The sequence below is a fragment of the Camelus ferus genome, chromosome 9 (genome assembly GCF_009834535.1).
Source record: "Camelus ferus isolate YT-003-E chromosome 9, BCGSAC_Cfer_1.0, whole genome shotgun sequence".
NCBI classification, from domain to species: Eukaryota; Metazoa; Chordata; class Mammalia; order Artiodactyla; family Camelidae; genus Camelus; species Camelus ferus.
The window spans coordinates 59,583,689-59,595,922 of record NC_045704.1 but is presented as its reverse complement, the minus strand read 5'-3'; the positions used below and the strand labels follow the sequence as shown (position 1 = coordinate 59,595,922).

The 12,234-nt window shown below is 39.5% G+C and overlaps 1 protein-coding gene across 3 annotated transcripts in view; it reads left to right on the top strand.

Annotated features, from left to right (window-relative positions):
- The first annotated feature begins 1,368 nt into the window (after positions 1–1,368).
- The window catches only part of MAN1A2 (mannosidase alpha class 1A member 2), a 149,054-nt gene continuing 138,188 nt past the window's right edge, over positions 1,369–12,234 (top strand). For all 3 annotated transcript variants that reach the window (XM_032486948.1, XM_032486947.1, XM_006184283.3), the window contains exon 1: positions 1,369–2,343. In XM_032486948.1, coding sequence (XP_032342839.1) covers positions 2,042–2,343 — 302 coding nt within the window. In that variant the 5' untranslated portion in view covers positions 1,369–2,041. The remainder of the gene's footprint in view (positions 2,344–12,234) is intronic.

Below are 12,234 nucleotides of genomic sequence, written 5' to 3'. Positions count from 1 at the left end.
CTCATACCTGTTATCTCTTTTATGGGAGAGGGGGCGGTGAGAAACGTGAAGGAGATGAAGAGAGAAATGTCTTCCAGAAACTGAACCACAACCAGGCTGTTGTCATGTAGGGTCATATGGGCGGCTGTCAGACCCCTGGGACAGGAAACCTAACCGAAGGTCACCATTTTATTTTTAACAGAACCTGGCACACGGTGGGCACCCAGTATTGATGAATCGAGCCTCGGGTGCCAAGGACGTGCACATGCGCTGCACGTAAGGAGTTGAAGACCCAGTCGTTGAGTCCTAGGGACCAATGGTCCATAATCAAAGACAAGATTTCCAGACCATGATTAAACGTTAACCTTAGCCATGAGGACCCTCTAGTCCTAGTAACCCCTGACTGCGGCGAAGCCTTGGCGACCTGAGCCCTCCCCCGTCCCCCAAAAGCCGGTCAATCCCACGAACTGGCAATGGCAAAGCCTGGCACCAGTGAAGTTCCAAGTGGAGCACGGACGGGCGACCTTCTCGCCTCGCGTGCCCAAGCCGCGGGGGCAGAGTGCTTCCGGGGGGCGCGCGGGCCGGGCCGGGCCGGGCCGGGCCGGGCCGGGCGGGGAGGGGGAGGGGCGGCGGCGGCGGCGGCGGGGCCAGGAGCGTGCGCGCGCACCTCACACTCCGCCGCCCGGGGACGCCCACTCGCGAGTCCGGGCCGGAGGCCGGCCCGCGCCTTCCGCCCCACCCCCACACGCCAGCTCCTTCCCAGGCGTGTGCCCAACGGGTGTCGGCCCCCGGCTGCTCCGCGCCCTCCTGGCCTAGGGAGCCACAGGACGAGGACCGGGCCGCAGCCCCGCACCGCGTGGACGCGCTGCCTCTCCCGCAGCCGCCGCCGGTGCAGCCAGAGCGAGCAGTTGCGAGGGGCCCGAGGCGGCGCGGAGGAGGCCCCCACGGCGGCCGGCGGCCAGGGAGGAAGGAGACAGAGCTGACCTCTGCCCGCCCGAGGCGCGGCCCCTCCCGTGCGCCCGGGGCTGCCGCCGCCCCCGGGCTGAGCGAGGAATGAGCAGGCGCCTGCCCCGGGCTCTCGGACCGGGGGGCCGCGGCTCGTCTTCTTCCGGGGCCGCGGGGGCTCGGTCGCCGCGACCGGGCACGGCAGGGTCAGCGGCGGCCTCGCTCGGGTGCCCGCGCCGGGGTTAAGTTAAGCGGCCGCGGAGAGAGGAGGAGGAGGAGGAGGAGGTGCCGGGCGGGGGCGGCCGCCGCGCGTCCCCTCCCCCTGCCCACGCCCGGGCTTCTCAGTGGCCGCCGAGGAGGAAGTTCCGCTCCCTGACAGACCCGGGCGGTAGCAACAGCGGCCGCGGCCGCCGCGGCGGGCAGGGCGCAGGTATTTTGGACGCGGATGCCCTTCGCGCCGGCCGCCGACGGGGCAGCGTCGGAGCTTTCGCCGGCGCCGGGAGCCCCGGGACTGCGTCGGGAGGCGCGGGCGTCCGAGCCCTCCTTCCTGCTTATCGCCCAGCGCCGCTGCTTCGGCTTCCCGGCTGGGCGGGAGACATTCCTCCAGCTTGGCCGACTTCCGAGGAGCCAGCCCCTTATTTTCCCCCCACTGAGGGTAAGAGGTTCTGGAATCGAAGCTTCGGAGGAACTGAAGCGAACCTTCCCCAACTCCTCGGTTCACGCCAGGCTCCCTTTTGGGGCGGGAGATCCCGTTGGAGCATCTCCCCGAGGTGCAGGAATGGAAGAACCCACCTTGCATCCTCTCTGCGGTGTTGCTTGCCTGATCTCCGCTTGGGAATGAGAAGGAGACTTGTAATTATCCAATGAGGTACTGAAAGACAAATGGCAGAAAATTTGTTACCGGACAGAAACTAGTGATCGTTTGGGAGCTACACGCGTTTCTGCATGTAATTAGACGGGCGTGAAAGAGGTACCTTATTGAAAAGCACAACAGTCCTTTAGGAGGCGAAAAATTGAGTTCTTCCGTTTTGGCCAAGATTTTGAAGACTGTTCAGTGTATCGTACGTTTGGTAAAAGATGAGAACTTTATAAAATATTCTGCCCAAGAGCGTAAACGATGACTACCCCAGCCCTGCTACCCCTCTCTGGACGAAGGATACCACCTCTGAACCTGGGCCCACCTTCCTTCCCGCATCACAGGGCTACATTGAGACTTTCCGAGAAGTTTATCCTCCTCCTTATTCTAAGTGCCTTCATCACCCTGTGTTTTGGGGCATTCTTCTTCCTTCCAGACTCTTCAAAACACAAACGCTTTGATCTGGGTTTGGAAGATGTGTTAATTCCTCATGTAGATGCCGGCAAAGGGGCTAAAAACCCTGGAGTTTTCCTGATCCATGGACCAGATGAACACAGACACAGGTTTGTTTATTTAAGAAGTTCTGGTATTAACTTTTAGCTGAGCAAGGTATGGTTTATTGCATCAAATGGGTCATTTTTTGGTAGTAAAATGTAACTTTCCCTGAGTCGTGAGAGTTGTATTGTTATTTCAGAACCGGTTAAATAGAACTATAAAGCAGAAGGACTTCTAGGGCCCCATCTAAAGTCCAGCTCCTTCCTTTTATACAGGAGGAACATTTGTGCTCAGAGATGCTGTTTGTGGAGTTGAGTCTGATGTGTCTGATGGTGTTGTACCAATGGGGATTGGGAGTATGAGAACTTAACCTGAAGAAATAGTGACATATACTGTACCTTCATTTATTAAGAATGTGTTGCATTCAGTCGTTGTACCACCCAGCGAAATAGTTCCATTGACTCCTGACATCGCCTAAGGGTTTGTTTTCTCCCAAAGGGCCCTCATTCTCTGGCTTAAAGCTTAGTAGTGGATCTTAGCTTTTTAGGAAGCCAAACATGGGGACCATAGATGTGTTCTGGTGTTCTATATGTACTCAGTTAAATTAAAGGTATCATTGAATCTTAAGTCATGTCACTCTGTGAATCTTGTAGACAGGATTTTGTGATTTTTTTTTTAATTTAGTTTTTGCTCTGATTTTTTTTTTTAATGGAAGAGTTGGAATGTGTCAAGTAACTCTTAGAATTTGATTGATTTAATTTTTTCAAATCACCAAATCTTAAGTGAGCTCTTGGGAGAATATAGCCAAATTAGTTTAAAATGGGAGCTCTAGTTACAGTCTTTTTAAATCATTTGTATAATTTGTGTCAAAAGAAGAACTTGGGACAGTAGTTTACTTTTTTTCAGACCTACAGTTTTTTTTTTTTTAACCTTCTAAATCTTTCCCCTCTTTTCTCTATGTTTTAAAATAATTTTTGAGTATGTAAAAAAAAATCATAAGCCTGAATTCTGTTTTCAACTGATGTTAGTTTTAACTTTTCATCAAGCATGATGGTTTTGGAAAAGCTTGTGTTGAGGTGCGATCGTAAGTTAAATACTGTGGGAAAATGCACTGCTGTAATGAGAGCTGGTTTCTTCTTTTCTCAATCTAGTTGATTATTTCCCTGCTGCTTTGACTTTTGGCTGAACCTTATGGAGTAATTACTTCTAAAATTTTTCCATACTTTTCTTCTGTAACCAAATTAATTTGAAATTTTTGCTATTATTTTCAACCTCTGTTCTCTTTTCATGTCTTTCTTTTATTTTGCCCCTTACTCTTTGTGACTTTAAGAAAAATCTGATACATTCTGTGAAATATGTTGCTGAAAAATTAACACTTGAAAGTACTGTTTTCCTTGAAAACCTTATTTCCCTTGGTGTTTATACCAGCTATGATAAGTATTAAAAAAAAATATATTAGGACTGACTTCAGAAATCTTTGAAGCCACACATTAACATTATTTAACTCTATTATAGTAATCTATCATATACTTAACAGTATATACTTAACAGTTTCCTTTATATTTTAAGTGTGGTCTAAAAGTTAAAAAGTACGGTACATTCTAGTTTAAAAACATTCACATAGGAAAATTTAAAATTTGAATGAAAATACAGATATGTGCATTTTATTCACATTTTTAAAAGACTATTTAAATCTCTTAAAACTGTAATTCTTAGATTTATGTAGCTCTTGAATACATATGCTTGCATTTCGCTATCTGAAGCTACTTGGTTCCTTAGTTTGGAGTGAGAGCTTGATTATTGAATTCTCCCAAATCCTGGATTTTTGATAGGAAGAGTCTGGATAACAAGTGATATATGTGAGAATTTATTCAAATCTATTTGGATCCTGAGTTTTTGAAAGCAAGAATTTGAATAATGAGAGTTCAGGTATCCAGGAATCCCTGTATTATTTCTGTGCATATTTATGTGGTTATATCAGTTTATTTTTGTTTGCTTATTAGTATGTTATCAATTGTCACCCTATCTGAAAACACAGTCTGTAGTTATAAGAATTCTTCTAATTTAAGCAATGAAATACATTTCAATTTAGAGATCATTCAAATGATGTTTAAAATGTAAAATATAAAATATTAATATATAAACATCAACATATTTAAAAGTAATTCAGAAAGATAATATTTTAACAGACTTAGTTGGTACCAAGATCGTACCTGTTTTGGATGTGGGTCAGAAAACCATCTTTCTTAATTTGGAAAATACAAATTGGTAATTTATCATAATTTTGTGTGTGTGGAGAAGGGTGCAGGATAGAGGGATGAGGAACCTTACATTAATGGATAAGTAATAAAAATAAATCATGGCCATTATTTCTAATTCATAGTATTTAAAAGATACTTGTTGAATTGGCTCTTCTTAATTAATTAGTGTAGTAGTTAGGTGCTTAAGCTCTGGAATCAGACTACATGGATTTGTATCCTAGTTTGTCACTGATTAGATGTTTAATTTTGAGCGAATTTTTAAACTCTGTGCCTAAGTTACTTCCTCTGGATGACAGTGACATCCACTTTACAGATTGTTGTGTTGTACGAGATAGTACCTGCAAAGTGCTCAGCATAGTTCCTAGCATTTAGTAAATGCTCAATAAATATTAGCTGTTATTATCAATAGTTATATAGTTTTAATTATTTTAATTCTGAGTCTACTAACCTTTAAATACTGTGCTGGTTTAGGAAAAGTTTGGTAAGGATTAATTAATATTTTTAAAGTACACCAAAACCTTATTGTCTAAAGGAACATTTTATAACCAAACTACTTAACAACAAATGGGTATTGCATACCTGCTTTACGTCAGGCTCTGCTTTTATGGAGCTTCCCATGGTGGTGGGGGTGGTGGGGGGAGATGACAGGCAATAAATAAATAAATTTATTCTTTAGATGTGGTGAGTTTCATGTGCTCAGTGCTATAAGGGCACATAAGTATGTGATTTAGCCTGTGGATTGAGGGTGAGGGCTCAGAGATAGGCAACGGGAATAGGGAAAGCTTTCTTAAGGAAACAGCTGCTCAGAAACTTAAAAGTAGGAGGTTGCTAGGCAAAATAGAGATGTGGGAAAAAAGTGGTCAAAGCAGAGGACACGAAGTGTGAGAGCCCTAAAGGTAGAAAAAAGCTTGGTATTGTTGTCGAACCCAAGTTCATGTGCAAAGTGAGGCCATACTGAAATGGGAGTTTGGAGCAGAGCAAGGTTTATTGCAAAGGCCAAGCAAGGAAAATGGGGCAGCTCGTCCTTTAAAGACTCAAATTCCCCCGTGGCTATCTGGGAAGTGTTCTCATAGGCAAAATTTGGGGAGGAGGTCTGCGGGGTTTGTGACCTTCCTCTCATGGATTGGTGGTAAGGTAACGGTGGTATTCCAGGAATCTCAATCATCAGCCTTCCGGTTCCAAGCAGTCTGGGGTCTACCTGCTTATTGTGCTCAGCCTGAAGTTACCATCCGCTACCAGGGTAGGAGCCTTAGTTCCAGTGGAAGAATTTAGAGATATGTATCATTTGGTTATGCACAGTCCTGGAAGAGGCTGCACTATTGTTATTCTTTTGGTGTTCCCTCTCTCCCCTAATTAGTAACTGTTTTAATCTGCCCTTTGGAACTCAGGGGAGGTCTAGGAGGCTGAAAGCCTTTTTCCTACAAACAAGAAACTAGGGACACACAGAAAGGCTTTGGTTTATCACAGAAATATTCAGTATGGCTGGTGTAGAGATTATTTGGTGTGGGGCTAGGTGAGGAGATTAGATGAGAGGTCAGATTCGGCCTCCTTATTGTTCGAAAAGTTTGAATTAGTTGCCAGCAGTTCACATATCGGGAAATGTCACAGAAAAGTCTGGATTTCTGATTTCTCTTAAAAAATTGGAGGATATAGCAACATCCAAGTCTGTATTTTCTGGTGGCAACACTCAGCTGGATCCAGGCAACAGCTACTTCCTCTACAGGGGCATGAGCTCTTTATTTTATGTCACTCAGTTAAGTTGCCAGATAAATAAATCATTAGATTTGTAAATTCATTAGAATTAATATGTAACCTGGTTGTTGTTGAGTTTGGAATCCCTAGGTAGGATCCAGGAGAGTTTTTAGTCAAGTATTTTGATCTTTATCCTACATATTATGGAAAGTCATTAAGAGTTTGCATTAAAACAAGGTAATGCTGTAATCACTTAATATTTTGAAAAATTTAAATAATCACTTTAGTTTCAGTGTAAACACTAGATTGGAGAACAGGAGGAAATGCAGTGCAATCAGGAGAGTCTAGGTCACAGAGAATATTGGCTTAGACTACAGTGGTGAGAGTGGAGAAGGAGAGAAATTAGTGGAGAAAAGTAGTTGATTCAAGAGATATTAAATTGTTAAGTTTCACAGAAGGTGGTGGTTGACTGAATATGGGGCCTAAGACACGAGGAGGAGGTAGTTCAGGATAACCACCAGTGTCTGGGTGACATGGTTACGGACTACTAAGGAATATATAATTCATATTGCATCAATTTAGGATAAAATATTTTCATGAGAAAACCTATATTCCCTTCTGTTAAGTGAATCATAAATAATTCAGAGTTTTCAAACAACATACCTTTCAGATGATGACATAAAATGTATAGTTTGATGTTTATGACAGTCATTTTTAGCACCTGTGATTTTAAAGTCACCAGAACAGATATTGGTTATCATTCACGTGAACGTTGTTGTAAGTATACACTGATATACATCAAGTGTCATGTTTGTGATTTGTATACATAATAGACCTATCTAATCAAAATTTTACTTATTAATTTCTTTCCCTTTTAAAACTGACATTTGTTTTATATAATGGCATTATATAAATGGGCTTTGCTGTTTTGTTTTTAAAATATGTGGGCTTTGGAGATTATGATAAAGGATGTATGTATGTGTATAGCTGAATCACTAAGCTGTATACCAAAAACTAACAAAACATTGTAAATCAACTATATGTCAATAAAAACAAAACCAAAATCTGACAAATAGCTCATACAACTAAATATCAAGAAAGAAAACCAACCCAATAAAAAAACAGGTGGAAGACCTAAACTGACATTTCTCCAAAGAGGACATACAAATGGCCAACAGGCACAGGAAAGGATGCTCAACATTGCTAGTTATTGTAGGAATGCAGGTCAAAACTGCAATGAGGTATCACCTCACATGGGTCGGAATGGCCATCATTAAAAAGTCTACAAATAATAAATACTGGAGAGGATGTAGAAGGAAGAGAACCCTCCTACACTGTTGGTAGAAATGTAAATTGGTGCTGCCACTATGGAAAACAATGGAGGTTCCTTTAAAACTAAAAGCTTTAAGAATAACCATATGATCCAGCAAACTCACTCTTGGGCATATGTCCAGAAGACAAAAACTTAACTTGAGAAGATACGTGGACCCCAGTGTTTACAGCAGCACTATTTACAATAAACCAAACATGGAAGCACTCTAAGTGTCCATCAACAGATAAATGGATAAAGAAGATTTGGTGTATATAAACAATGGAATATAACTCGCCATTAAAGAGAATGAGATTTTGCCATTTACAGCAACCCAGATGGACCTAGAGATTATCATACTAAGTGAAGTAAGTCAGACAAAGAAACACAAATACGATTCAATATCACTTACATGTGGAATCTAAACAATGATCCAAATGGACTTACTTACAAAACAAAAACCGACTCAGAAAATGAATTTATGGTTACCCAAAGGAAAAGGGGTGAGGGAGGGATAAATTAGGAGTATGGGATTAACAGATACACTCTAAGTATAAAATAGATAAACAACAAGGATTTACTGTATAGCACAGGGAACTATATCTTGTGCTAACCTATAATAGAAAATAATCTGAAAAAGAATATGTGTATATGTGTGTGTGTGTGTGTGTGTGTGTGTGTGTATAACCAAATCACTTTGCTGTACACATGAAACTAGCCTAAAAATCAGCTGTACTTCAATAAAAAAATCTGTGAGGTAAAAAAATAAAATAGGCTTTGGGGTTAAGAAGGACTTAAAATTGCGTCTTGGTTTTTACTAACTAGCTGTGTGATTGTACTAAACATAACCACTGTAAACTTGTCCTAGGCAGTATGGTTCTCAGTAGTGTCACGTGGCTATTGAACTTGACATACGGCTAGTCCAGATTGCAGTGTGCTTTATAATGAGAGTTGCATAGGTTTTTCATGTCATGATTTATACCTCTAACTTGATTCAGTTTTTCTTTTTCTTGCAAGAGTAGAAATTTTAAATCTCACTGTTATGATTTTTATTATCTTTCCTCATCTCCTGTCTCTTCCATGCCTTCCCCTCACCCCGCCTCCCCACCCTCATTCCCCCATCCTGTTCTTCACTTACGGCTTTCTACTCCTGTTTTAGGGAGGTCACACATTTTATCCTCTATGTCTGCTGGACTTTCTCTTGTAATGTATTCTCCCCAGTTGGCTTGTGGTTACTTTTCCTACTTCTCTTTGTTTGGATGTGAATAAGGTAAGGTCAGTTTATACTTGACATTTATCAGCAATCTGATGTAGATGCCTTTGTTGCATTTTTTTTTCTTGGAGCTGTTTATATACTGAGTGAATACCCTTTTCAACTCTGTAGTTGGAGGACAGATTAATTTGTATAGCTCTCAGTCTGTTTCCTCTGTTCTACTGTTATCTTTAGCCCTCTCAACTGTTTGGGCTCTAGAGTAGTTTTCACAATTCCGAGTACAGTAGGCAGCATGGACAGCTGCTGAGATCCTCTTTGTCTTGCCTTCTACCAGCTAGAACAGGTTTTCACTCTACTTCCATGTGCTCTCTGCCCTCATCCTCCAGGAGCTAGTTAGATGGTAAGGAAAGAATTGGGAAGAGATCTTGGGGAAAGGCAAGTTGAACAGTGCTCTGACTATATGGAGTTCTCTGTCCCGTTTTTTCATGGGGGCAGACCCTTGGGTCTCTGAGATAATTTACATTTGGGGTAGGACAGTAGTTTGGACATTTTTTGTTTCATGAAGTAAAGGTATGGCTTATAAGTTACTAAGGAATTCTTCCAGATTCTAACATGACTCATTTTTTTGATAGTCTGAGTTTTTATTATTTTCTGCATCTTTCATAAGTATTAACATGTTAATTGCCTTGACACCGAAATCTGGGTGACAGTTGTGTTTCCTCAGGGGCACCCGATCCACAGTAGGTGATCAGAGTGTTAATAGTGATTTGGAAGAGGCTGTATTTTGGGGCTGCTCACCAGATGACATTTTGTATAGTCTTATTTAAAGTCTAATTTTGATCCTAAGCACAGTGATAGTGACTTCGCTTTTATTAGTTCAGCGTTATAAAATCAGTATGTTTTTCATTCTTCTCAGAAAAGAATAAAATATTAGTATGTTATGGTTAAAATGCAGAATGCCAAGGTGTAAGTCCTGATTTTCATGTTGGTCAGTCAGTGTTGGAAATTCCTGTAGATGACATACTGTTCAGTGCCCCAGAAGTTGAATGTTAATATGTGAACTTATTTATTGGATGAAGTTAAATGTTTTAAGGAAATTAAATTTGTTTGAGCATAGTTTATTTGCTTTAAAACTAAATTGCCTTCCCCAACTTTTCTGTTGGGTTTTATAACAAGTGCCTAGGGTTATGAAATGTTTATTCACTTTTATTTATTAATATTTCTTTTGATTTTTCTTATTAAAGATTCAGACATACAGTTTCAGAATATTTCTTCCATGTTATTGATATAGACTTAAGTAGATTATGTAGCCTCTGTAGTTTGTAGTTTAAGATTAATATTATTTTTTAATATCATTATTTAGTATTGTAAATCTGTGCTTGAATTACTTTGATTTGCATTTAATTTTATTTCTAATAACGTTCTCTGATCTACAGCATTCTTGCTAACATTAATTTATCCATTAAGAGCTGAGATTACCCACATCCACAGATTTATTTCCTTACTTTCCCTGCCTTTAGGTATTTTTATACCCATGTACTTTTATCTTTCCTCATGTATTGTCTATGATTGCATAGTTATAGTCATTTGCTTGTGTATGTCTCTCCCAATACAACAAGGGTTGCTTGAGGACAAATGACTGTCTTTGAATTATTTTTATATCTCCAATGCTTGATGTGTGTTTGGTCCTTAATAAATACATATATCTGTTGAATAAATGACGTCCATGGCAAGATGACACATTACACAAGAGGAGATATAAACAAAATGCAAGGAAGTATTGAGAGATAAGTTGCAAAAGTAGGACAAATGATATCATAAAATGAGAAAGATACAGTCCTTAATAAAATACACTTTATTAAAAATAATTTTTAAAACTAGGGAATTATTCGTATCGACCCTATCTAGAAAATACTTATTGGTGCACATGTACCTAAGGTATTTTGCATGCCTTCACATTGAATTTTTCCTTCTTTAGGAAAAAAGGAAGAAAACAATAGAAAGTAGGTGTTAAGTGTTTTCACATATTTAACATTTAGTCTTCACATCAGAGCTGTAAGTTGGGTATTATGGACACTGTAAAATTTAGATCAAGCCATGATTGGAAAGTTGGTACCAAGAAGCTAAACATCTATTTGAAATCAGTAGTACATGGTAATAAACATTAATTTAATTGACTAACTGGGCAATGATTATGTTTACTATTGTTTGAAAGTTATAAAAATACTTAACTTATGATTTAGGTTGACTCTACATATTCTTGGCTAGGAAAATCACTTTGCTACTTTCATTTTCCATAATTGTGCAAATTCTGTCAGAAAAGTTTATTTTGATTGGCATTAAATTTTTGCTGGAATTTATTTCTTTTAGAATATGGCTGTAATGAAGCAGGCCCTGGGGGGTTATTTACAGATTGGGTTTTAGGATTTATTGTAAAGGAAAATCTCCTCCAATAATCTATCATGAAATTTTATGTTGTCCAAAGGAAGCCATTATGTATATTTAAAAGGACATTGAGCTCAGTGTTAAAAGACAGGGGCCCTAGTTTCAGTGTTACCCTTACTTGTTGGATCTATTTTGTTAAGTTTTTTAACATCTCTGTGCCTTATTTACAAAATGAGGGAATTGACTGAATCTTTAAAGATTCTAACTCATGCATATGAAATACTAGTAATTTTATGAAGCAGAGGCTGAAGAATGTGTAGTAATTTATTTCAAGACATGACAAATACTTTGAAAATACAGTGCATTCTAAATAGGAATTAGTGTCATTTCTACATATAAAAATTAAGGTTTAAAAATCATTTCATAAATGATGAATTCATTTACATAATGAAGTCTATTATATAGATTTAAATATAATCCAGTTTAAAAAGTATAAGTTATTGAAATGCTGTTTTATACATTCTTATTTCTAAGTTTAAAAGTATAATTTATTGAACATTTTTAATACTGGCCTGAGGTAATACTATTTACAGTTTCTAGGTGTCATTTTTGAGCTCAGTTAACAATTACATTTATTGATTTGTTACCTAAGACTTTAGGAAAGATTCTGTGTAAAACAAGAGTCCTTGAGTAATTCGGACCTCATATCCTGTGAAGGCTCTTACTATTCTTGATGCTAAATTTTCTTTAATTTAGAACTATAATTTCCTAACCTTAATATTGAAAGATGCCATTGAAAGTGTTCTTTCATTCTCGATATCTTAATAAGAACTTTATAGATAAGTTATATAAATAGTTAAAAGAAAAAGGATATGAAATCATCGGGAGACTACAAAGAACAATGTATTGTTTTTCCTTTTACATTTTTGACATTTACATATCTGTATTATCAACCTCTCTTTTGCAGATCTCTTGGTGTCTGCTTAGTGATATTGATGTTACTGTTAAAAAAAATGGTCACATTCATTTATTCAGCAAGTGTTTTTGAGTGTTTATGATGTACTAAGCATTATACTAAGTATTGAGATTATTGGAGAAT